The sequence below is a fragment of the Zingiber officinale genome, chromosome 1A, assembly GCF_018446385.1.
Source record: "Zingiber officinale cultivar Zhangliang chromosome 1A, Zo_v1.1, whole genome shotgun sequence".
NCBI lineage: Eukaryota > Viridiplantae > Streptophyta > Magnoliopsida > Zingiberales > Zingiberaceae > Zingiber > Zingiber officinale.
The window spans coordinates 83,412,477-83,439,203 of NC_055987.1; the positions used below are offsets into that span (position 1 = coordinate 83,412,477).

Below are 26,727 nucleotides of genomic sequence, written 5' to 3' on the forward strand. Positions count from 1 at the left end.
AGAGCACAAAAGCACCCTGAATCAATCGACCGATCGATTCAAGTCTCCCCAATCGATTGGTCAATCGATTGGGATGTGACCGTTGCGAAGGAAGCGTCGAGTTTAAAGTCATTTTCCTTACATCTACTCCGAGTTCGACCCTCCACTTCTTGGATCTTTTCTTACAAGTTCTCGCTAATTCTTGAAGCTTCTTGGAGCAAAGTGTTACTGCACTTTCAAGGTCAAGAGGCGTTCCACACAAGATGAAGAAGCTAGCTAGGGTTTCATTTGTGTAAAATCTTGTAAGATTGTCTTTGTATTGGCTTCGTCGTTTCTTCATGTTGTATTGAGAGTTTGTACAAGGTTTCTCCGCCTTCGGTAGTTATCGAGAATGGATTATTTCATAGTGGATGAATGAGTGAGGGTCGGATCCTTGGATTAGTCACCTCTTCTTGAGGTGGATACCAAGTGAATCCCTTGTGTTAGCATTGTGAGAGTTGTTTAAGTCTTTTCCGCTGTAACAACATCATCAAAGCAAGCAACTTAAGCGCGACAAGCTATTCAAACCCCCCCCCTCTAGCATCAATCGACCCTAACAAGTGGTATCAAAGCGAGAGCGCTCTTCACCGGAATCATCTCTGGAAAGGGCAACAAGCTAGAGGGAGAAGAAGTTGAAGCAAAGTTCAACAAATTCAAAAACTTCATCAAGAGAGCTCAACTTCAAATGGAATTCCGAGATGGATTCGGATTCAACACAAAGGTGCCTCCATCGTACACATCAACAAATTTCGATATTTGGAAATCAAGGATCGAAAATTTCTTCATAGTGGACATAGAGCATTGGTTTGCTCTAATGGAATGTTTCCAAGCTCCAACAAATTCAAAAGAAAAAGCTCTCAAGAAGAGCAAGTGGAGCCAAGAGAAAATTTAAAGAAGCGAGGCCAATGACAAAGTGACCAAAGTATTGATCAACATATTGTCGAGCAATATTTTGAAGCAAATAAGAGAATTTGAAGATGTCAAGGAGTTATGGAACAAATTAGCTAAACTCCATGAGGTCCCCTCCACTGTACCAAACCAAGAAGAATCCAAAGAGAGCGACTTATTAGATCAAGATCAAGAGGAAGAGGACTCCGAAATTTTGAGATGCTCGACTTCCGAAGGAGAAAAACAAGAAGCTTCAAAAGGAGCAAAGAGAGAGCATACACTTTGTTCAATGAGCAAGAGGATGAAGATGAAGAAGCCTCCACCTCTGGGATTGAGGGGGAGTGTCATGTATTGACATCGGAGCAAGAAGAGGCTTCCACTTCCGGGTTAAATGAAGAAAAAGAAGATGGTGTCACCTCCACAAATTAAGAAAAATCAAATGGAGGATCATGTGTCACCCCTACAAGAAAAGGTATAACAATTTCAAGTTTAAATAATAAAAATCACATTATTTTCTTTGAGTGTAGGGAAAGAGGACGGTATAAGAGCAAGTGTCCAAAATTGGCCAAGAAAAAGGATATCGGTCCCGTAGAACCCAAAGGCAAGGAGCACATTGTATGTTTCTCTTGCAATCAAAGAGGACATTATAGGAGTCAATGTCCTAAAGAGAAGAAGTCGACCAAAGTCAAAGGAGTAAGCACAAGTCAAAGGGGAGCTTCCAAGGTAAATCTAAGGTATCATTCATTGAACATATTCCTTTGACCCATGATAAAAAGCATGCTAGAAATAATTTATATCATTTTAATGCTATTTATCATGAAAATAGGAAGCATGATAAAATTAAGGAAAATCATGTGGCCTATCATGCTAAGACTACCACACCTAAGGCTAGGAAGGTAGACAAATAAGGCAATAAGTCTAAGGATTTTAGTTATAGGCCTAAAAATAGAAATGCTCACAGAAATCAAGAAAAATCAAAATCTAAGGATTTAAAGTTGGAAAATCAAACCTTGAGGTCAAGGCTTGATAAGTTAGAAAAGACACTAAAGAAATTGGAAAATATTATTAAGGATCAAAATGAGCATAATCTAGGGAGAGTTAGACAAGAACCATTCAATAGTCATACAGGTTTGGGATACAAATACAAAGTCAAGAAGAATGTTCTCTCTTATCATTGGGTTCCATATAGTTATGGAATCAACCCTAGGTCTAGGGGTCAAGTCAAAGATATAAGGGAAGTTATCATTAGAAGTATTTTTGCCAAGACCAATGTGACTAAGACTTCTAAGAAGTCTAACAATGTTACTAAGAAGGTCACAAGGAAAACTTTTCCTAGAGTTGACCTAAAGGAAGTGACTAAGGCTTCTAAGAAACCTAGAAAGGTCATTAGGAAAGTATCTACGAAAGTTATCCCTAACGAGTACCTATAACATCCAAGGAGCACCAATAGATTTTGGGTTCCGAGAAGCATATTCTCTACACCCTAGATGGGTTTAGAGAGTGTTAACTCTAAATAGGAAGGGTGGTTAACCTAACCTTGATAAAGTTAGCACTTGAAGGTATTTCAAAATTTTTATTAACATTTGAAAATTAAAAGGATTAATTGATTACTCTTTGGAAAAGTGAAACATGCCAAAATTTAAGGAATTGGACTTAATTTTAATTAACACAACAAATCAAGAGTAGAAGAGATGTCAAGTTGGATTTTAGCATTTTCTTCATAAAATGAGAGCAAATCTAGGATCAATTTTAGGTTTAGCTAAGGATTAAAGATACTTAGATAGAATATCTAGATATATTTTGTTTATGCAAAATTGTCATGTTTTGTTTGTTTATCATATGTCATGATATCATATTTTACATTCATTTTTATTATGAAAAATAAATAAAAATAGCATGTCATGTCATACATACATTATGTAATAATAGTATATTTTCTTTTGAAAATTATTTTCTTGATATATGTCATAACTCATCATGCATCATTTTAATTTCCTTGTATTTAAGGATAATGACATTTACTAACAAGTGACATCCTAGATGGATGTTCATAACTCCTAAAATGTCTAGATAGATATGCATGATCCCGAGTTTAGGCAAAACCAAAATCTACATCTCACAAAGACTATAAGACGACTTGTATGTGTTTTAGTGCACATTAGATACAAGTAAGATGTTAGATGATGAACAAGACTCAAAATGTTGATTTAGTGCATCTATTTGAGTTTTGAGTTCATCAAAACGCATAGTTATGCGTACTCCAATGGGAAAGCCCAAAGACCATGGTTAGAAATTGATTTTGAAAATCATTGTAAATATACTTTGAAAACCTTGGTGAAGGTTATCTTTTGGTAGCAATCATCATTGAAAAGTTAGACGCAAACTAGAAGAAAATATTGAAGTTTTCAAAAATTTTCAAATTTGTGTCAATTTTTGAAAATAAGATATATTTTCTTATAAATTATTTTTCCATAATAGTATATACCATAAATAATGTCTAAAAGAAGTTTCATGATTTTTAAAATTTTGTAGTATTTTTAGGGTATTTCTGAATTTCAACTGAAATTCATTTTCAAGGAATCAGACTTTCAATCGATCACCCGATCGATTGGAGTGTCTCAATCGATCGGGCGATCGATTGAGAGGGGTTTCCCATGAGCAGAAGCTCAATGAATCGATCAATCGATCGATTCACTCAAGCCTGGATCGATCAATGGATTGATTCAAGCACTTTCTCCGCGAACAGAAACTCGCGGAATCGATCAGGCGATCGATTGAAATAATGTCAATCGATTGAGCCCCAACCCCAATCGATTGGGAAGGTTAATTTTAGCTGGGAAAGCCTGATTTCAACACTTTAAGTCATATTTTATCTCATTAACCACTCTTAAACCCTTTGAATATATTTATATACATTTAAAAGTAGTTTTCATGATGAAAATAAGGAGAAATGGTTAAGGACCACTAGATTGATGTTTAGAATGAGGTTGGTTTCAATATTAAATTTTTTAAACCTAAAAACTTCAATTTTTGGACTTCCTAAAGGTTTAGGGACTCCAAGTCATTGTTGGTGCATTGACAGAAATCTGGAGCATATCTTTAGGGGAAGTTACTCTTTAAGGACATGAAAGTTAATTTTTCAAACACCATAGAAGGTGGTTAACCTTCGTTAGAGTAAATACTCAAGGTTGAGCATTGAAAAATAATGGAGAGTGGATATCTTCATTGTTGAGTTATGAATGCTCTAGGATGAGCATTATAAAGTGGTTTAATGCTCAAGGGTGAGCATTGGAAACAGTGAAAGGTATGGGACCTTCATTGTAGTGTTGTGAACAACATGTGAAGTTGTGAATAATATTGAGCAACTTTTCAGACGGAGAGTTTTTGATGTGTGCCAATAGGGGAGAATGTAGGATTTAAGTTAGGCCTTCATTGCCCTCTAGGAAAGTTTGAGAGAGAATGTAGGGTTATCTTCATTATCAAAAGGGGGAGTTTGCTCTCTAGGAAGGGAAAGAATGAAAGAAACCCTCATTCATGCTTTAGCATTAAGAAGAAGTTGAGACTATGGGATTATCCTAATTTAAAGGTATTGTCAAACATCAAAAAGAAAAAGATTGTTAGTGCAATATCCCCTGGGTGACCAGGTTTGATTAAGCTTGAGTTGGCTTAACTTTGAGTCTCGATATTTCGATTTCGATGTTTGACAATATATGGAGATTGCAGGAGCAATCATCTGTTTAGGGAGATTGTTGGTGCAATTCCCCTCTGGTCAAGGTTTAACCGGTTAGATGAGAAGAAAAGTCAAGTAGGTCAAAGGTTTGACCGAATACTTAACTGGGAAAGTCCTAACTGGAGGTTAGGCAGCTGAAAGATCTAGTGAGTGAAGCTAAGCAGTTGGGAAATCCGTGAAACCATGTGAAAGACCTAGTGAGTGAAGCTAGGCAAGTGAAAGCCCTGGTGAGAGAAGCCGGGTAGTGGGAAAATCCTAGTGAATGAAGCTAGGTGAAAGTCCTAGTGAGTGAAGTCAGGCAATAGGAAAATCCTGATGAGGGAAGACAGACAGATGGTCCTAGTGAGTGAAGCTAGGCAGATGCAAAGACCTGTAGAGTGAAGCTAGGCACGTGGAAATCCAGGTAGGTTAAGGTTGACCGGACATCTGGTGGAAGGAAGTCCAAGTGGGTTATGGTGGATCGGACACTTGACACGAGACGGTAAGTTCAAGTGGGTCAAGGTTGACCGGACATTTGGCACGAGGAGAAAAGTCCAAGTGGGTTAAAGGATTGACCGAACACTTGGCACGAGACGATAAGTCCAAATGGGTCAAGGTTGACCGGACACTTGGCACGAGAAGAAAAGTCCAAGTGAGTCAAGGATTGACCGGACACTTGGTGAAGAACTCCCAGCAGGGCAAGGTTGACAGGATGCTAAGCACGAGGAGACCCAACAGATCACGGTTGACCGGATGTTGGGTTTGAGAGCCCTAGACTTGACTCGAGCAAACTAGGTTTGGTCAATTTGATCAAGTGATCAAATTGAACCAAGCTCAATCGATCGGCCGATCGATTGGGAGTTTATATCGCGCGCATATAAGCCTTCCCAATCGATCAGATCGATTGGGCACCGCCAATCGATCGGCCGATCGATTAGCAGCTGGAAATCGCGCGCAACGCGATGAAGGCTGAATCGATCGAGCGATCGATACAGGCCTTCTCCAGTAGAGCACAGAGGCACTATGAATCAATCAACCGATCGATTCAAGTCTCCCCAATCGATTGGTCAATCGATTGGGATGTGACCGTTGCGAAGGAAGCGTTGAGTTTAAAGTCGTCTTCCTCGCAGCGACTCCGAGTTCGACTCTCCACTTCTTGCGATCTTTTCTCACAAGTTCTCGCCAGTTCTTGAAGCTTCTTGAAGCAAAGTGTTGCTGCACTTCCAAGTAAGAGATGTTCCACACAAGAAGAAGAAGATAGCTAGGGTTTCATTTGTGTAAAATTTTGTAAGATTTTCTTTGTATTTGCTTCTTCGTTTCTTCTTGTTGTATGAGAGTTTGTACCAGGTTTCTCCGCCTTCGATAGTTACCGAGAATGAGTTATTTCATAGTGGATGAGTGAATAAGGGTCGGATCCTTGGATTAGTCACCTCTTCTTGAGGTGGATACCAAGTAAATTCCTTGTGTTAGTGTTGTGAGAGTTGCTTGAGTGTTTTCCCTGCAACAACATCATCAAAGCAAGCAACTTAAGCGCGATGATCTATTCACTCCCTAGCATCAATCGACCCTAACATCTATTAGTTACTTTAGCTTGACGGATATGCCACAGAGGTGAAAGCCTGTGTAATGCCATACTCCGAGCACCTCACTAATTTTCCTGCCTTGAAATTGTCTCCCATTATCAAAAACTAATTTGTGTGGAATATCAAATCTACAAATAATATGCTACCATAAGAACTTAATGACTGCTTGTTCAGTAATTTTAGCTAGCGGTTCAGCCTCTACCCATTTTGAAAAATAATCCACGGCCACCAATAACAACCTTCTCTAAGCAAGTGCAATAGGAAATGGTCCCACTATATCCATCCCCCATTGATCAAAGGGACAAGATATAATGGAAGCCTTCAATAATTCAGTGGGGTGATGAGGGATATTCTGATGCTTCTAATAGGATAAGCATGTTCTTATAAGCTGAGCAACATCCGCTTACAAAATAGGCCAACAATATCCAGCTAATAATATTTTCCTGGCAAGAGATCGTCCCCTCACATGACTACCACAAGAACTCTAATGCACTTCATGTAGAATATACTGCATATCATCTGGTCTGACACATTTAAGTAGTGGACTAGAAAAAACCCTTTTATATAATTGATCCCTCGCCATGATATATCGACTAGCTCTCTTCTTAAATACACGTGCATGTTCTCCGTCATCTGACAAGATACCTTGTTGTAAGAACATGATGATTGATGCCCTCCAATCATCTTGTATCTCCACATTAGCTTGTCGTTCAATACAAGACACTAACACTGTTTGTTCCATAGGTCTGTCTAAGCTCCAGGGTATTATAGAGGAAGCCAATTTAACTAATGCATCTGCTACTTGATTATCAGATCGGACGATTTTCTGTATACTTACTTCTTGGAATCCAGCCTTCAACTTATCAAAGGCTTCTGCATATAATTTGAGTCGCTCATTACTGATTTCAAAATTATTATTAGTTGTTGTACTGCCAACTGAGAATCAGAATCCGAGTAGCTCCTACATGCCTGGTAGCTTGTAGCCCTACTATTAACGTCTCATATTCTGCTTCATTATTAGTAGCTCTGTAATTTAGTCAAACGGATAGTTGCAATCGATCCTCCCTTGGTAATATAAGAAGAATTCCTATTCCACTGCCTTGCCGAGTAGAAGACTCATCAACATATATTTTCAAGTCTCCTCTTCTTCTGGACCTTGTATTTCTGTTATAAAATCGGCTAATGCTTGAACTTTGATTGCTGCTAGGGGTTGATACAGTATATCATATTCACTAAGTTCAGTTGTCCATTTAATCAGTCGCCCAGACGCCTTCGAGTTAATGAGCACTCGACCCAAAGTACTATTAGTTAATACTATGATTGGATGTGATAAGAAGTAAGGACATAATCTCCGAGCGGCCAGAATCAATCCGTAAGTTAATTTCTCCAGTGCAGTGTAACGGTACTCGACTCCCTTTAATAAATGACTTAAGAAATACACAGGTTGCTATTCTTTTCCGTCTTGCCTTACCAAAACTGAGCCAACAGCATGCTCATTGGCGGATAAATAAACCCACAAAGTCTCCCCCATTATTGGTTTAGCTAATACAGACAAAGTAGATAAATAATTTTTTAATTCTTCAAACGCCTTATCACAATCCTCATCCCAGGACTTAGTAGTCTGGCAGAGTATCTTGAAGAAAGGAAGGCTTCTATCGATCAATCGATAGATAAAGCGTGATAGAGCAGTGATCCGATCGGTCAACCTCTGTGCCTCCATGTTGCGCGGTGGAACCATATCTTGAAGCGCTCGTACTTTGCTGGGATTGACTTCTATCCCTTGTTCAGTTACAATGTATCCTAAGAATTTTCCACTTTTGGCTCTGAATAAATACTTACAGGGGTTGAGCTTAAGTCCATACCGTCTCAGAATCCCGCAAGTTTCTTCTATATCCGCACATAAATCTGCAACTCGCAAAGATTTGATAAGTATATCATCCACATAAACTTCTATGTTTCTTCCGATCTACTTTTGAAAGACTTTATTCATGAGTCCTTAATAAGTAGCCCCAACATTATTTAATCTGAAAGGCATACCTTCGGCAGTTATAAAACTAATCTTTTCTTGGTCTTCCTTAGGAAGCAGGACCTGATGATATCCTGATAGGCATCTAATATGCATATAAGCTCACATTCAGAAGTAGAATCCACCACTTGATCGATGCGATGTAGGGGATAATAATCCTTTGAACAAGCTTTATTAAGATCCCAAAAATCTATGCATACTTGCCATTTGTTTCCAGATTTGGAAACCAGAACCACATTAACTAACCAGTGGGGAATTGCACTTCCCGGATATAACCAGCTTCTAGTAATTTATCCTCTTCCTTAATGATTTTATTCTGATCAACTCCAAAATCCTGCTTCCTATGTTTAACTGGTCGGGCATTAGGATATACATGAAGCGTATGCTCCATGACCATAGGGGATACTCCCGTCACTTCCTTGGCGTCCAGGCAAATACATCACTATTGCGTATTAAACATTGTATCAGCTCGACTTTCAATACTGGTTCTAGATCTGATGCCACATGAGTAACAACTTCCGGTCGGCCAACTTGGATCTGTACCTCCTCCTTTTCTTCATACACCAGGATGGGCGACCTTTCCTGAATAGCATTGACCTCCGTTATTTGTATCTTCCGTGCGGCATTGGCCTCCACCCTAACTATCTCCACGTAGCATTTGCGCACTACCAATTGATCTCCTTTTACTTCCCCTACTTGATCATCCACTGGAAATTTTATCTTCTGGCAAAAAGTAGAAACGACCGCCCGGAATTCATTTAGGGTCGGTCAACCCAGGATAACATTATATGCAGAGGGGCGTCCACCACCATAAAATACGACTGGCGCGTCCTCATTAAGGGATCTTCTCCCAAAGATATAGCCAATATTATCTGACTCAATGGTTGAACTTCATTTCCAATGAACCCATATAGAGGAGTTACCATGAGCTGCAGCTCACTCGGATCTATCTGCAACTGATCAAAAGCTTGTTTGAAAATAATATTAACTGAGCTATCAGTATCAATAAAGGTACGAGAAATGTTATAATTGCTACACCCCACAGTATAAATTTCCAATCGGTGAGCATGTAATTTCCTCGCTCGGTTAGAATCAACATCTGTCGATCCTCCAGCTATCATGTTGATATTACCCCGGGGAGCATTACTACGATTTTCTTCTTGTCTGACTGATGTTGTTTCTTATTGCACCAAACCAGGTGCTTGAGCTTGCTTGGCCAGGAGTGGTAGAACTCCTATATGCAACTCAGCCGTCCGATACTCCAGCTTGAGCGGACTATTTTGCCTCAGGTACTGTTGGCGATTTGGAACTAGAGAACGCCGGCAATATCAAGCATTACTCGTTCATTAATTCTTTAGAGCAAAACAATTTTCTCTGTTATAGGTACCTGATTGATGATACGTGCACCACCTCCGTGGAACCTCCTATGGCATTTCCATATGTTGTACAACTTACGGTTGTAGTTCAAGATGACGATGTGGAGGGCATGCACGAGGCCCTCTGGATGGCTAAGCAGGTACTATGGGACGTTGCATAGTTGGAGAGGATTTTTTACCAGATCTTTAAAGAAGTCATTATCATTGAGCTCCTGAGAGAAAACACTTACCAATATCTCCGTAATAGTCGTGGGAACATCTATGTCTACTTGATTAAATCTCTTAATATAGGCTCTGATGCTTTCTTTAGGCCCTTGCTTGATTGAAAAAAAGACTCCATGGGATTTTGTGATATCGCCTGTTACTAGAAAAATGATAGAGAAATATCTTGCGAAAATCCTTGAAGCGATGTATAGAGTTATCCGGTAATCACTTGAACTACCTTTGAGCTGCCCCTCCAAAGGTAGTGAGAAACATCCGGCATTTGACACCATCAGTGAATTGTTGAAGGAGAACCGTATTTTCGAATTTAAGAAGACGATCTTCTGGATCGGTTGTTCCAAAATATTCTCCGATATTTAAGTTTTGATAATGCTTCGGCAAAGGATCATCTAGCACTCATTGAGAGAATGGAACGATCCTCTCAGAAGAACTATCGCTGGCTACGATCTCCCTTTTTGTTTATCCCTTACAGGTGTCTCTCCATAAAATTTCTGAAGAACTGTCTTTCGTCCCCCATGTTCAAAAGGTGTATGGAAAAATGCTCGAGGGTATCGAGTTGGAGAGAGAGGGATAGGGAGTAAGCAAGCAGGATAATCCCCCTCGATCGCTCTTTCCCTCTGGTGAACAGTTGTTGATATTACCGGATGTGATGCTACAGACAACGTACCACCAGTTTTAGCCTGTTATTGTTGTTGTAACAGCTTCTGTACCCTCGCATTGATGAGTAACTCCATATCTTCCTGTGTCAGAGTAACGGTATTGGGTTTTCCATCTTCTCCCATCTTGTAGCTTCAGATCCAGGTGAAGTTTCACACAGACAGCGCCAAATTTGATCCTGTCTGAAATCTATGAGCTGGTGCGCTGGCTCCGATGAACGGGGGTCTCAAAGATGATGAACTCCTGAAGATCCGAAAGAACTTCTCAATGATCAAGACGATCCAATAAAGCGTTAGTGACCTAAGACCGGGATGGGGATCCTTGGCTAGGCCATCCGACGCTCAAGTCGGTTCCTCTCTCGAAGGTGGAAGAAGAAGAAGAAGAAGTATAGTAATGAAAGTACTTAGAAACAGAGTTAGTTTGCATACCTTACCAATGGAGAGGATCCCCCTTTTTATACTATCTCATATAACCTCCGTAGTCATGAGGTAGTTCCCGGTTTATTAGAGTTTGTTAGAAGATGAAATCACCTTTTAGGTTTCGTGCAATAATCGTTTAATGAATCTTTTTTACCCAAATGTACCTCTTTTGTCGTTTATGACTCATATTCCTAATGATGTGTAAATAGGAATATATTCCCATAACTAAAGAAGCTTCTGGAGAATATTTCCCGCCAAATTCACTAAGCTATCATAAAGTTGTCTCCTACTTGTATGTCATCTTCTGTTAAACATGTCCTGGTCGGTCATTCAAACCAGTCGTGTATATATTAAGAGTACCTTCTATTAAGCATATCTCGGTCGATTATTCAAGCCGGTCGTATATATATTGAGAATATCTTCTGTTAAGCATGTTTCGGTCGGTCAATCAAGTCGACCGTATATATATTGAGAATACCTTCAGTTAAGCATATCTTGACCAATCGTTCAAGCCGTTCGTATATATATTGAAAATATCTTCTGTTAAGCATCTCTTGATCGGTTATTCAAGCCGATCGTATATATATTAAGAATACCTTCTATTAAGCATGTTTCCGTCCAGAATGTACTATATGCTTTATAAGGCCAACTGCCCTAAAACTCAATCGGGCTCTGTCCAGTCAGGTGCATATAAGCACATTGGTACTCGCTCGGCCTTCGCTCGGCCGATAATATACTAAAGGCTGTATAAAGCTAAGTGTCTTTAAGCTCAATCGGGCTTTGTCCGGTCGAGCACATATAAGCACATTGGTGCTCGCTCAGCCTTCACTTGACCAGTGATATACTAAAAAAAGGTAAATCCGCTACCTTAGCGGCCCCCCTAGTGTCGGCCCCACGAATATGAAGGGAGATTCATGCAGGTATAGAGGCCATAGGCGCATGGCGGGGTAAACCCCAGGTTGTCAGTTCTTGAGAATTGACCCCTAACCATTACGTCAGAGATATCATGCGCCCACCGTCTGCGCTACGCCCTAGGGGCAGCCGGTAATATACTAAAGGTTGCATAAAGCTAAGTGCATTTAAGCTCAGTCGGGTTGAGCGCATATAAGAACATTGGTGCTCGCTCGAACTCCACTCGGTCGATAATATACTAAAGACTGTATAAGACTAAGTGCCCTTAAGCTCAGTCGGGCTTTGTCCGGTCGAGCGTATATAAGCACATTAGTGATCGCTCGTCCTTCACTCGTCCGGTGATATAGTAAAAGTTATGTAAGGCTAAGTGACTTTAAGCTCAGTCAGACTTTGTCCGGCTGAGCGCATATAAGTACATTGGTGCTCGCTCGGCCTTCGCTCGGCTGGTAATATACTAAAGGTTTTATAAGACTAAGTTCCCTTAAGCTTAGTCGGGCTTTGTCTGGTCGAGCGCATATAAGCACATTGTTGCTCACTTGGCATTCGCTCGGCCGATAATATACTAAAGGCTTTATAAGACTAAGTGCCCTTAAGCTCAGTCGAACTTTGCCCGGCCAAGCGCCTACAAAAACTTTTTATTTGGTCGGTCTTTCCCCTAAATCATATATTCACCCAACTATAAGCCTCTCCTTTCTCTCTCGACCCTAACTCCCACGTCATCCGACAGGTCGGCTTATCATAACCCATATCACCATGTTATCTGGGTTTAGTGAAGAGTGAGATATATTTATATACAAAACTAGTAATCTATCTTAGAAAACTGTAATTAAGCTAATATATACAGATATACACAACTAATAATATGCAACATTTACATTTTCCTTGAATGTTGGTCCAGAAAATTATTAAATTTCTTTCTCATTTTGAAGTTGCAACTCGGAAGGAATAAGGATCTAGAACTTGCAAATAATAGAATATGCACATGATTTTCTCAAGTCTAAATTTAATTGTATAGTTGTTTATCTTCGTTTTTTTTCTACATCTCCTTCCTCCTCTCCTTCCTCCTATTGCCTCAAATTCATTATCGGCACTACATCGAAACATTGACATGATATTTAAACAATATCATTCCCATCAAAGACCAAATCTCCGACATTGCTTGAGACTTTGAATGTTGATCCATATTAAACCAAACTAAACCAATTGAGTGGGATTAGGTATCAAGGTCAAGGTTTGTTAGGGTTATTTAAGAGCCATTTGATCCTTTTCCTCTACAATGTTATCCCCTCTCCCCCATTATGTGTTGCTTGCTTTAAAGTTATCACCTTGTGCGTGATCATTGCCACATGACTGGCTACCATGACACGCTTTCACATGCAATTATTGGATCGCAATAAGGAGTTTCAAATAATCTCACTAGCCACATTGTTTGAAGTCTCCACACGAATCACCTTCTTGTATGCACGATAGGGATGCATTGCACCCTCAAGCATCCTCCACTTTAATATACTATTTCATGGGGACATTACAAGGAGCTCTGTGAACTATTTGTGGTCTTGAAGGTTGGTCTGATAACTGACAAGGAAGACAATTACCAGAGGAGGTGCCTACAAAATACTGAAGTTCAATGGTGTCAATAATCCAATCATTGACTCCATTTAGCAAGCTTTCCAAACCAATAAGATTAAAACTATTATTTGGCTTACTCAGTATGAGTTGACATAAAAAGAGGTTTTGTTCAGGAAAGGAATTCAAGTGGATAACCGCTTCTGCAGTTTCAGCAATCTAGAGATCAAAACTAACTCTGCTTAGTGAAATTCTGGCACGTTAGTTCTGAAGGCTGGTTATTCCTTGGGTTTTTCAGGAGAAATCTCTTGCAGAGAGTTTGAATTACTTCCTCAAAGGGTTACTGCCACAATAAATTGTTCTTCATCACTCTGTCAGGCTTGGTTACGGATAGTTTGGATGAAAAAAAAAATCATCAAATTTTTAAAGGCAGCTTTACTTACTCTAACATGATCATCTTCTGGCCCCATGAAGGTCTTTATGGGGATCCCAAGGGCTCCCCATAAAGAAAGAAGATTGCTTAAGCTTAGGCTAATACAAAATGTTTTGCTATAGACATCCAGTCTTTGAATGGATGACAAGTGTGCATAAGTGATTTCAGGAAGCTAATGCAAGTGTATCTTGAAATACTAAGCTACACTCAATCCATAGAGTGCAGTAAGGTTCTTTCTATTTTATAACTATTTTGCTTTCCTTTTTCAACCTCTGTTTTTGACTTGGATCTGGCTCTATGGTTACGCTTAGAGTCATTGCATGAACCTGTAAGCATTATTAACTTAATCCATAATTAATATACCAACGGTGGAACCTTTCAGGAAAAAAAGCCTGTGTCATGTGCTAATAATCAAAGGCAAATGATGCGCATGCAGATAATAGTTTACTCAGAAAGAAAGTGTCTGGACAAATAATAATAATACCTTTGTTTCCTCTGTAGAATAAGACCAACCAGGTGAGATTTCAGTTATATTGAAAATAGGATCCCCCGTCATTGTGGTCACTGAATTAGCTTCACCGTCCACCGTACATGGAACCTGAATCTGAAAATCTTCTAGCAAGACAAGAGAATCACTATTTACATTCCAGCATCCAAAATTGTTCTGACTAACGAGACCAGTGTCACTAAAAGTAGGTGTTTTTCTACTGCAAGCCAAAGCATCCCAATCGTATACTTCTGCATCATAATTCAGTTTCTCTGCCCCTAAAGACGCTGCAGTGATATCTTGGCCATTTCCCAGATGAAGGAAGTCGCTAATTGATTGTTCAACAGAATAATCATCACCACCAGATGTAGCATTCAATGGTAATGTGGAAGATAATCTTCCAGGCACACCATTAGATGGAATAAAGCACTGTAAGGAACTAAAATTAGTAACCTATTTTTAACAAACATGCAGGAAAAAAAAAAGAGAGCCAAAATTTCTAGAAAGACAGACAACTCTATCACTTGTTTTGCCCAAGATACAGAAATGCAAAATATTCCTTCGAAATCATTTCTAAGAACTATTTGCACCATCCTTGCGCAAAATTGCTTTCAAACAATGTTGTTATTCCCTGAACATGGTCCCCCTCAAATTGGTTCAAAATTAATATAAAACCATAGCTTAACACACAAAAACATAGGTAGCCTCAAAGACACTCAGAAAATATGTTAATTGTTCACTTGTATTGTAATTTTTCCCTAAAAAATGCTAATTGATCTTTATGTGTCATTTGATCTTTTTTATGTTTTGCTCTTGTTAGAAATAATAAATTTTAATTTATAAACAAAATAATAAAAAAAATCCTTGAAATATAAAAAAAAATGATAGCCAGGTGCACGAAGCTCCCGCCATGTAGGTCCGATCCATTGTACGCAGCCTTGAAATATATAAAAGATAAAGTTTTTCCTCTCCACCGATCTCTTGTGAAAGACAAGTCAAGCAACGCGCATGAGTATCTAATTATCTTGATACAATGGCATGGGCTCAGGAGGGGCACCACCAACTAAATCATCAATTGTTTTGTTTGAGCTAATTAAGCTCACAAGGTAAGAATCATGGTCTCGTATCTTACTGCTACATTTGACTTGGCAACTACACTGGCCTCTTGCTCATCCAAGATATCAAGTTTCCTCCACCAAAAAGGGAAAATAAGGCTATATAGACCATCCATCTCTAGGAAAACTTCCATTTGGTCAACAGATGAGCTACTTGATCGTTGGAACTATCAAATAAAATAATGATCTCATTTAATTAGACTTTCTCCCTAATCATTACAATGTGTTTTGTTCTTTTATTAAATACATAGTCAATGTTACGTGCATGACAACTTGATTATTGTATTGAAGCTTCATTGGCTTTGTAGTGGAGTACAGCTTTGTCATCAACTATTTACCCCCAACTAAACTCATATTGTGAGAGTGATGACCCTATAATTTGTCTCTGCACTAACTCTAGCTACAACGTATACTTTTCTACAAAATCAAATTCCTTCCTAACAAAACATGATAGTCAAGCATAGAGCACTTGTGTTTGGGAGAACTACCCAGCATTAATGCCCCTGATTATGGAGCACTTATCAGGAGCACTTTTAAGCTATTGTAGGATACTCAAGGTTACTACCCAGTAGTCATGACATAAACGACAAAGGATATGTCACATCCAGTAACTGTAAGATACTTCATTTATCCTAGCAGTTTCTTACATTTCACTTGATCATTTGGTAGCTCCTCTAGTTCCACTACTATTTTGACATTAGGATCCATGGGTGTGTCAATTGGTTTAGTCTCTAACATACAAATTCTTTGAGCATGCCAAGTAGATACTTCCATTGTGAAATATAAATATCTCCCTTCGAGCGAGCATCCTCTATACCAATGAAATACTTGCATCGTTTAAGTATTGATGTCGATAATTTTTCAATCAGGATCTCAATGGAGTCATTGCTAGTTATCATAATTTCATCCACGTAGAAAATATGCAAGCTACCTTTCCCTAATGAAGAACTGAGATAGAATACTGAATGGCTAGCAACACTCCTAAGCATATCATACTGAAGAATAGCATAGCTAAATTTGCCAAATCAACTGCAAAGATTGTTTCCGCTTATACAATCCTCAAAGATTGTTTCAGCTCACACAATTATTTCTTCAACTTATAAATGAGAGGCAACCTCCCTTAAGTAACAAACTCAAGAGGCTGCTCCATAGACAAGAGAAATAACCGTAAAGGATAGCATTCTTGATGCCACGTTGATAAAGCTTTAGTGAAAGATAATTGCGAGGGCGACGAATAGAGGGAGAACAATAGAGAGATTCTGGTCATCTTGACCATGGGATAGAATGTATCAAGGGTTTAACACTTATTTTCTAACTCCTGTTGAATTTCACATACCTCCTATCACTACGGATTCATTGCTCTAGGGTGATGTGAACATGCATAGGAAGTTTTAGAAACTCTTCTATCCTTGTATATCCTTGAGTAGCCTGATGTCGTTGGAGAACCCCATGTGCAATTTAGAAATTTGAATTGCTTTTCGCAATGACAATTGCAAGTGTGATACCTTGCATCCACATTTTTTAATTTGTTATCTTATGCATCGTTACACTGTAATACTACTCCGGTTTTTTGTCCTCATCACCATAAACCATTTGTAAGAATATCTCATAGGCTTTATTGAATCCCTGTTGTTGGCAAATTATAATGGATAAAATATACGCTCTATATTTTATTAATTATTTCTCATTAATCAATAGGGAATATTACAAATAACACCCTCACTCATTACATATTTAAACACCTCTGTAGCAATAATAGATTGTATAAATCTAGCTTGTTATAGATATATTCAACTATATGTCGTCTTAATAATTTGAACTGCAAATCTACTAACTGATCATCAAATCTAATAAAAGAAGTGATGAATTCATTTTATTATGTTTTCTATTTGATAAAGTGACAGTAAACCTTTATATGCTTTTCCTTTCATGAAACACATGATTCAAAGTTATATGCATTGCAATTTGATGGTCACAGTAAAGCATCATTGACTAGCTCCATCATTAAATGCTGAGCATTGCCACATGAGGTCGCAGGGTCGAATCTCAGGATTGTCGAGGCATAAATCCCCGGACCTTGTGCAACTCACCCCACCATCACTTGCCCTCTCGGCTACCGTGATTTACCTCCCTCGTGATGGCCTGGGTGTTAGAGTGTATACTAAAAACCTAACTTTTGTAAACATTTATTTTTGAAATAAAAGAATCACATTGTCAAATGACTACATTTATTTATTAAGTGTAGTTGTTCAATTAATTTATATTGTAGATAACATGATGTGTGGTGTCATACACAGAAGATCATGTTATCAGTCCTTTATAAATTATAAACAGTTGCTCACGATTAAGATGGGAAGGAACAAACCGTTGGAATAGTCGTAGTGTAATTAAGTATTAGTTTATCTTGACTAATAAATTATACTAGTACACTCTGAGTGTATTGAGAAAGACTATTTAAGGTAAGTTTTTTTTATACTGACTTAATAAAAGAACAAGACCTTAGTTATTATGGAAGTGTGTGCTTTTAATCCTAATATAATAACAAAAACATATATTTAGTATTTATTTCTTTAACTTATCAAAGGGTGAGATTTAGCTCGATAAATCAATAGACTCGATAAGTTAGGAAATGATATTACTTATAGTGTGTGTTGTTGATTATAGAAGGAAACTGTGTCCTAATAATCTAGGTTGAGAATGTCCCCAAGAGGAGCTCATAAGGATTGTCATGTTAAACCCTGCAGGTGGACATAGTCCGACATGACAATGAGGTTGAGTGGTACTACTCTTGGACTAAGACATTAATTATAGTGAGTTGTCAGTAACTCAATTAAATTAATCGACATTCGATATCTTAAACACGGGGAGATTAACACTTTCATGATAAGGAGTCCATAATGTAATTTGGGATTGGTGCAGTAGTGCAATAATAAATCTCTAGTGGAATGAGTTATAGTTGATGAACTTGATTTGTGTGTTCGGGGAGAACACGGGATACTTGAGCTCATCGGGAAGTCAAAATCAATTTCTCCTCTAGGTCCCTGTCGTAGTCTCAATGAAGCCTTAAATCCACTCATGAAAAGCCCATCTTGGTGTCCAAGAGGGGGTCGGCCCATGGTTTGGTGACCAAGTCATAGGGGTCGGCCGCTTACTTCTCAAAGGGGTCGGCCCTTTGCTTGGTGCCCAAGCAAGAAGGGGTCGGCCAATATAATTCAAACTAGGAGGGGTGTTTTGAATTTCTAAAATCTTCTCTTTATAGATATCTACAAGTTTTAAAAGAGAGATTTTAAAATATAAAACTTTCCTTATTTGAATTAGGTCACATGGTTTAAAAGAAAGTTTAAAAGTTTTAAAAAAAAACTTTCCTTTTTTAACCATCCTCATGATTTTTAGAAAAAAGGAAGAGAAGTTTTAAATTTGAAACTTTCTATTTTTGTAACCATGTTAAAAAAGAAATTTTAGAAGAGAAGTTTTAAAATTTAAAACTTTGTTTTAATTTTTAAAACTTTCGTTTTTTAACATCCACATTAGGAAATTAAAAAAAAGCTTGTAAAATTTTATAAGAGTTTTCCTTCTTTGCTTATAAAATTTTTTACAAGATTATTTCCTTCCTTTAAAGGGTCGGCCAATCATCCAATCAATGATTGAATCAATCAAGGGAAACAAACGGAAAAATAAAAGGGGAAAAGGAAAAACAAGAGGAAAATTTTAATTTTTGTAAAAATCTTTTCCTTATTTGCCTTGGGCAAGTAATATAAAAGAAGGAGATGGGGGGCTCATGAGAAATCAATTCTTATTCTTTTGCTTGTGCTCCCTCTTGTGGTCGGTCCTCTCTCCCTCTCCTTTCCCCTTGCTCTCTTATTTCTTTGTGGTGGTGGTGGCCGGAGTTTAGAGGAGGAGGAAGAAGACTTTGGGTGGTGTTCATCTTGGAGGATCGTCGCTCACACGACGTCCAAAAGGAGGCGAGGAATACGGCAGAAGATCTCGAGGTTATTAGCATACAAAGAAGAGGTATAACTAGTAATTATTTTCCGCATCATGCTAGTTCTTCTTTGTACGAATTCCAAACACAAGAGGCATATGATTCTAGAGTTTTGGATTTATTTCGAAGTTGTGTTTTTTTGTTTGTTTTTCGAATTTGTGATTCGATTGTTCCTTTTGGTTAAACCTAATGTTATTTTAGGAAATTAAATATTTAATTTCGTTAAGAGGTTATGTCGAGGCAGTGGTGGATGCTCCCATACCCAAGAAGGTCATGTGCCTCGCCATGTTTGTCCTAAGAACCGATTTTCGAAATAGATATTTAATAGAATTTGTAACATAGGTTGATTTGGATCAATAGTGTTAAGTTCTCCTTGCGATCCAAATCTAAATCATTAAGAACAGATAAGTTAAATTTAAAATCAATAACGTTAAGTTCCGTTTGTGATTCCTAATTTAATTTCTAAAGAACACAATAGGTTGTTTAGGAAAGATTCGACACTTGTACAAAATTTTTGTACAGTGGAACCGGTACGATCTTCCTAGAACCAACCAACACTGGGGTCGGGTGCGGCGGGGGCGCTAGGGCGAGCGATTTCGCCTTTTGTCACATCATTAAATGCTGAGCCTGAATGAGCTTGTACATTGTTAGGCCATACTATATATTCTTACTTTGTACTTGACTTTGCCACCACTATATGCTTCTTGCTCATTCAGGAAATAAAGTTCCCTTCTAACAGAATACAAAACCAAATTTAGATTCTTTACTTGTCGAACTTCTAATCATAACCTTCATCACAAAAGATTCATTTTGTTGGAGCACTCTTTAGGTAAATATAAAATCCTTAAGCTACTACGCACAGACATAGGATCCAAGATTGGAACAGATTAAACATAAATGAATTCCCTCTCAAATAGCTTTGATACCATGTTAAGATTAAGGGGAAATTATTTTTTATTGGATCCCTAGGTAGCCCTTTTCGCCTTTATATATTATAGCCCCTAATTACATATTTACACATAACTCTACTGCATTCTCCAACAGAACATAGGAGTAAGTTCATCTCCCTCAAGGTAATCTATTGTGGGCTACAAATTTGTATTCACTGTGAAATGTCCATCCACTAGAACTTTCTATCGCCTAAAAGACTTAATGAGAGACCTCAAAGGAAATTTAGACTTTACACAAAATAAATTCTAGGATAAATTGCTAAGTGTTAAGTAGACCACTAATTTTCTGACCTAAGTTGAAAACTTTTAGCAATAACTTTCATCCTTTAAAGGCCATAAAAATCTATTTCTTAATTCCAGGTTTCAATCAATAGAGCATTTACCAATTCACTTACAGCGTTAATGGAATTTCTAATATCATTACTTTGCTGGTAACTGGATAAACCATCACCTGTGAAAGAAACCATTGTAAGATTCTTAGATAAGGATGAAAGGATGATCCACTTTCTTATTGGCATAATGTCATTACCATCTCTCGTAACAGGTGAATCATCGTCAACAGTAGACACAACAAGTTCATCCCATTCAAGTGTGTTAATATCATGGAGACTGAACTCATGATTTTGAAGATCATTGCAGTTATCCATCAATGGCGTACTAGTAGAACCTGAAAGATGAGAGAATGTATAAACTCAAAGGTTGATGAAGCTTCACTGTAGAACCACCACACAAGAAAGTATTCGAAATATAAATCATGGAGGTCAAATTCTATGAGTGTCATTCATATCAGTCTGAAGGTATAACATAATCAGGCACTATCAACAAATTATTAAAGATGAAAATGAAGGAAAATATGTCATATTGGGAAGAATTATTTGAGAAAATGATTATACACAAGACTCTAAAAAAATTTGTTAGGGCCCAATATACATATATATATATATATACATCCATACACACATACATATGTGTATGTATATAGTAATTCGTTTGTTGGGGAAGTTTCGCATGTCAATCTTAACCGGCAGAAGAGAATTTGAACAGCTGTCTCACCAGTGCAGCTGACATGATATTCTCCCAAAGTTTCTTCCGATACAACTGCAGATCCCAACTCCTCTGAATGGGCAGAATCAGTAGCCGAATGCACTGGCGTTGATGGAGAACCACTATGCATCCTGTTTTTTGATGATAAAACCTCAGTGCATTCTAATGATGCAGGAATTCCTTGAACTGCATTGTCCTGATACCATGGAGACATACTAAGAACAAGGAAAACTATACTTCTATGGAATAATTAATCTCTTGATGCCATGCCTAGTTGTAAGTGACTAGCAAGTTTGTGTTGATTGTAAACACAGACCAAGGCAACCTCAGCATATTCAATTCTGCATGAACCATGCCAGCATTTCTGGAGTTCATTCTATATAAAGAAAAACCAAACAGTTTTGAAATACATTACTATTTATTTAATGACATTCGCATTCTGAAAGAGGTTCTCAAGAACATCAAATCTAAAATAAAAAAATAAATTTGTAAAAAACACAGCCACTGTCGACTCAAAGACCATATGAACTGGCAATAACTAAACTGATTAAAATTAAAAAGTTGTAGTATTTTAGAAAAAGGCTGTAAAATTCTTATTTTTTTTTCTTATTTTCCAAAGCTAGCAGACCTAGTAAAAGACACACCATGTCTTAGGAGACTAGGTTTGGGTAGGGTCTATAAAGAGAACCCTACCTTCATTCATCAACCAGTGATAATACAAGTTATATTGTCGAGTTCCTCTTTCTTCTATGTGAGACTGACTGACTGAGACATATAACAGTGAGATTACTAATTGAGATACACATCTACTAATGGCTCCACTTGTGATGCACCAACACCAGAAACATTCATTTACCAAAAAAGCGTAGGTAGGGAGGGGATTGGAAGCAAACAATGCCTCTCAAAAGAAACCACAAGCCAAGGGAGGCACTATAACCCATGAAATTCGTCACAATCATCATAATGGTATAACAAATCCATTAGTAGATAGGCCTTAATCACTGTCCTAAGTTCAAGATAATGACACACTCATCTAAACCTGAGCACGGATCCTCTCAAAAGAAACCACAAGCCAAGGGAGGCACTATAACCCATGAAATTCGTCACAATCATCATAATGGTATAACAAATCCATTAGTAGGTAGGCCTTAATCAATGTCCTAAGTTCAAGATAATGACACACTCATCTAAACCTGAGCACGGATCCTCTGGTCCACAATTTACGGACTAGAGGATGGTCCACTTTGTGGATTGGTTTATTTTGATGGACCCCATCACTTAAACAAATGGGGTCCATCATGATCCACCAATCACAATCAGTGGATCATCCTCTGGTCCGCAAAATTGCGGACCAGAGGATCCCATCTGTCTAAACCTTGTCGATCTCTGTTAAACGCACTCCTCGGTGTTCAATTTCACCCCACATAAACTTGTAGCACAATAAAAGCCCCAAGAACTAGTTATCAATATGTGAAGCTCAAATAACAGTGAAACAACTTTCTTAAGTTGGAAATCATCGTGCATAGCACTAGGTTGCTTCTTATGACATGGCGTCACAATGCACCAAAATGATTAAGCTTAAATCAATGATATTTCACTCATCTAAGTTTTATATACCATAACAATAGCTTATAGCATTTCACAAGAGACTAAACTGAGATGTCATGTTGATTCATTAAAACCATGTGGCATAGCATTGAGCTACACGAGATTTATACTCCTTCCCCATCGCTACAAGAAATCAGATTTACATTTTTTTTGAATGCATTAAAATCATTACTATAGAACTTTGCATAAGACTTCGAAAGGGTTGAAAGACCTCTGATGTTTGACGGTAGTGCACGAGAACTATGCGCTCCAAGCTCCTGAATAAGAATGAATTTATATCAGTATTGATTTTATGCAGCTTAGCACATAATCAAAGAAAATAATGGAGATTATAAATAAGGCATGGATATCAATATTATAGAAAATGACGAACGGTAAAGATGACTCAAATAATGAAATGCACTGTGAGAAAAAGAAGAATAGGAAGAAGATTCAGATGATGAAAACAGGAGAACGGCACCAAGTCAATCCTACAGAAGATCCCTCCTTGCTTCATCACAGGAACAAAACCCTAGCCCTCGAGCTTACAGAAGGTTGGCCCTTGTAATATCTCACTCAAGCTTCATCACCATTGTCGCAATCATGTCAACAAACATAAAACTGTTTTTGAAACTATGATCTCAAGTGTATATTGAGTTGTAAGGTACAACTCATTCATGTAATTTGTTGATTAAGTAGAAAATTATTCTAATTGTATAGGACTTCTCTGTTCAAATAAAAGTGGTCCTTTTCTTGTAAGGATGAATTTAGTTGTATGCAGACAATAAGGTTGTTTGAGGTTGAAAGGGTGGCCATGATAGCATGGTAAAGAGGTACTAGGTTAGGTAACTGCTTGGAGAGGTTGAGATTGGTGTCGAAGACTAAGGGTGCTGGTTGGTCACATATGATTATGGTTGTAATGGCCCGAATGGCTATACGGTTAAGGTGGGAATATTGAATAGATAATACTATATAATTGTTGGAAGATTCAGGAATCAAGGATAAGCTGAGTGACGACAGAAAACTAGTTTCATTGAAAACTAGGGGCGAAGATATATTATTCACGTAAGTTAGGCCAATGCACAAGGGTTGATCAATCTAACAGGCAAGGATTATCAATCAAGTAGAACAAGAATCAAATAGGCAGAACATATATGCAACACACTAAGACAGATGTGAGAGCATATGCTAAAATATATTCAAAAAGTTATATTGATAATAATGCTTTATATATAATAAAGTATATTGCTCAACTTGTTGAATTAATAACTTTCCATAAAAATATCTACAACCATCCTACAAAAAACACATATATAACAATGAACATGTCAGATATAGGCAGAATGCATATAATTGAATACATAAAAAAGTGTATAAGTGAATACTTGGGTTACCAAAAACAAATATTTGCCTATAAGAAGCTTATTTGTGGACTAGGACGAATTAGGATTTTTATTTGATTTGCTTCGACTCTAATCGATTTGAATGGAGTAGGTATTGTTGTCGATAGTTCACTACAGAATAAAGTAGTAGGAATAATTAAAAAGGTGGTAAAAAAAATTATTAATGTAATTAGCATATATGCACCTAAGTAGGGATCAGATGAAGACCTAAATGATGTATTACAAAACATATAGCCAACCAAAATGATTTTAATAAAAGAAGACCTAAATGGGCATATAGGAATGAAAAATGAGGAATGCAATAGGGTGCATGGGGGTTATGAATTTGGAACAAAAAAAAAAAAAAAATTATATTAGATTTTGCGATAACATATAACCTTATACTAGTTAATTCGTTTTTTAAGAAAAAAGAATAGCACTCGGTCACATTCAAAAGTAAATTGACTTTCTTATAGTTCGAAAGAAGGATAGAAAAATTTGTAAAGATTTCAAGGTCCCTATAGAAAACTTAACAACCCAACATAGGTTAGTCGTGTTGGATATACGGCTCAAGCATAGTATCAATAGAAAAAAAATATACACAACTCCTAAAATTAAGTGGTGAAAGTTAAAGGATGAGAAACAAAATAAATTTAAAAAGAGGAGTACAAGTATTATATGACGTGGGATAAAATGGAAACAAAGTTGAAAATAGTAACCAAGAGTGTACTCGGTGAGTCAAAGGACATGCACCACCAACTAAAGAATCTTGGTAATGAAATGAGAAAGTGAAAAAAAAAAAAAAAAACGGCCTATAAGTTATTATACACTTATATGAACGACAAAAACTTAAAAAGTATACAATAGCCAAGAAAGCAGTAAATGAAGACAAGAATGAAATTTTTGAATGCTTATATCGAAATTGGATACAAAAGAAGAAAGTGATATTTATAGAATAGATAAAATAAGAGAGAGAAATACCAGAGATCTTATCTAAATAAAATATATTAAAGATAAATATAATAGGATTTTATTAAATAATGAGGAAATAAAAGAGCGATGGAAGAGATATTTTCATCTAACTTTTTAATAAAAGTTTAAGTAATTAATTAAAGTAATTTAAATAGGTCAAATGAATATAAAAATTTAAATTTTTATCATAAAATTCAAATTTAAGAAGTGAAATAATTTAAATGGGATGCACAATAGCAAAGTAGTTGGACATAAAGGTTTGAAAGTGCCTAAGGAAACAAAGTATTAAATTTTATTCAATTCGATATTAAAAATGAAAAAAAGCATCTGATTAGTGGAGGTAAGTACTTTAATTCCCTTATATAAGAATAAATAAAATGTATAAAATTGTGGAAGCTATAGAAGTATTAAATTAATGAACCATACTATGAAACTTTTTTAAAAAGTAATAGAAAAAAGACTAAGGAAGGAGATGATGGTGATCGAAAATAAATTTGGGTTTATGTTGGAAGGCCAATAATAGAAACCATGGTTTAAAGTTTCGTGCCGAGACAGTCGAAACAGATAAAACATCTCGTTCCACCCGGCGACCGGCATCGGCACGACCTCGGCACCAAACCCACAACAACTGCGATGTATTACGCAACCCTGCGGCCACAGCGGAGGGGTCGCTCAACCCCGCAACAGCAGCGGAGAGGTTGCATAACCCTTCCGCTGTCGTTGCGGAGGCATCGTGCGACCACTGCAGAGGGATTGCACGACCACTCGGTTGTGCCGGAGGAGTCACATTATCCCCGCGACCATGGCTGAGGGGTCGCGAACCCGTGGCAGCACCGAAGTCACACGAGCTCGTCAGTGGTGTCGGATTTCGAATTTTTTAAATTAAACTTAGATTAATTATTTTAATCAACTGCTAACTGTGATGGAGATAATCTAAAGAGGCTTTATTAAACCCTATTACCCTAATAAAATTATCTAATTAATTTTATGTTTCAATTATTTTAATTTAAAGATTATAATAAAATTTTTTGTTATTTATTTATCTATTTTCATATCTTTTCCTTTTTTTATAGATTATTTTTTATATTGTTTATTTTGTTTATTTTTTAAATATTTATGTTAAATATTTTACTTTTTAAATTAATATATTTTATATTTAAAAAATACTGAAATTATACCGGCACGGTACAATACGATACCGAAACCGTATCGTTATAGTCCAAGATTGAAACCTCGGCATGGGTCAAAATTTTAAACCTTGATAGAAACTATACATCTTCTCGTGCAACTAATTGAAAATTATTAGAACAGAAGCAAGACTTACACATGGTATTCGTCAACCTAGAAAAACTTATGATAGAGTCCCAAGGGAAATTATATAAAAAATTCTAAAAAAAAG

The 26,727-nt window shown here is 37.2% G+C and overlaps 1 protein-coding gene across 2 annotated transcripts in view; it reads right to left on the bottom strand.

Moving 5' to 3' along the window:
- Window positions 1-26,727, bottom strand: part of LOC122026453 (calmodulin-binding transcription activator CBT-like) — an 88,234-nt gene that overhangs the window by 22,636 nt on the left and 38,871 nt on the right. For both annotated transcript variants that reach the window (XM_042585199.1, XM_042585206.1), the window contains 5 exons: window positions 23,207-23,252; window positions 21,397-21,583; window positions 20,873-21,010; window positions 20,739-20,794; window positions 14,294-14,725 (listed from right to left, as the gene is read on the bottom strand). In XM_042585199.1, coding sequence (XP_042441133.1) covers window positions 14,294-14,725; window positions 20,739-20,794; window positions 20,873-21,010; window positions 21,397-21,583; window positions 23,207-23,252 — 859 coding nt within the window. The remainder of the gene's footprint in view (window positions 1-14,293; window positions 14,726-20,738; window positions 20,795-20,872; window positions 21,011-21,396; window positions 21,584-23,206; window positions 23,253-26,727) is intronic.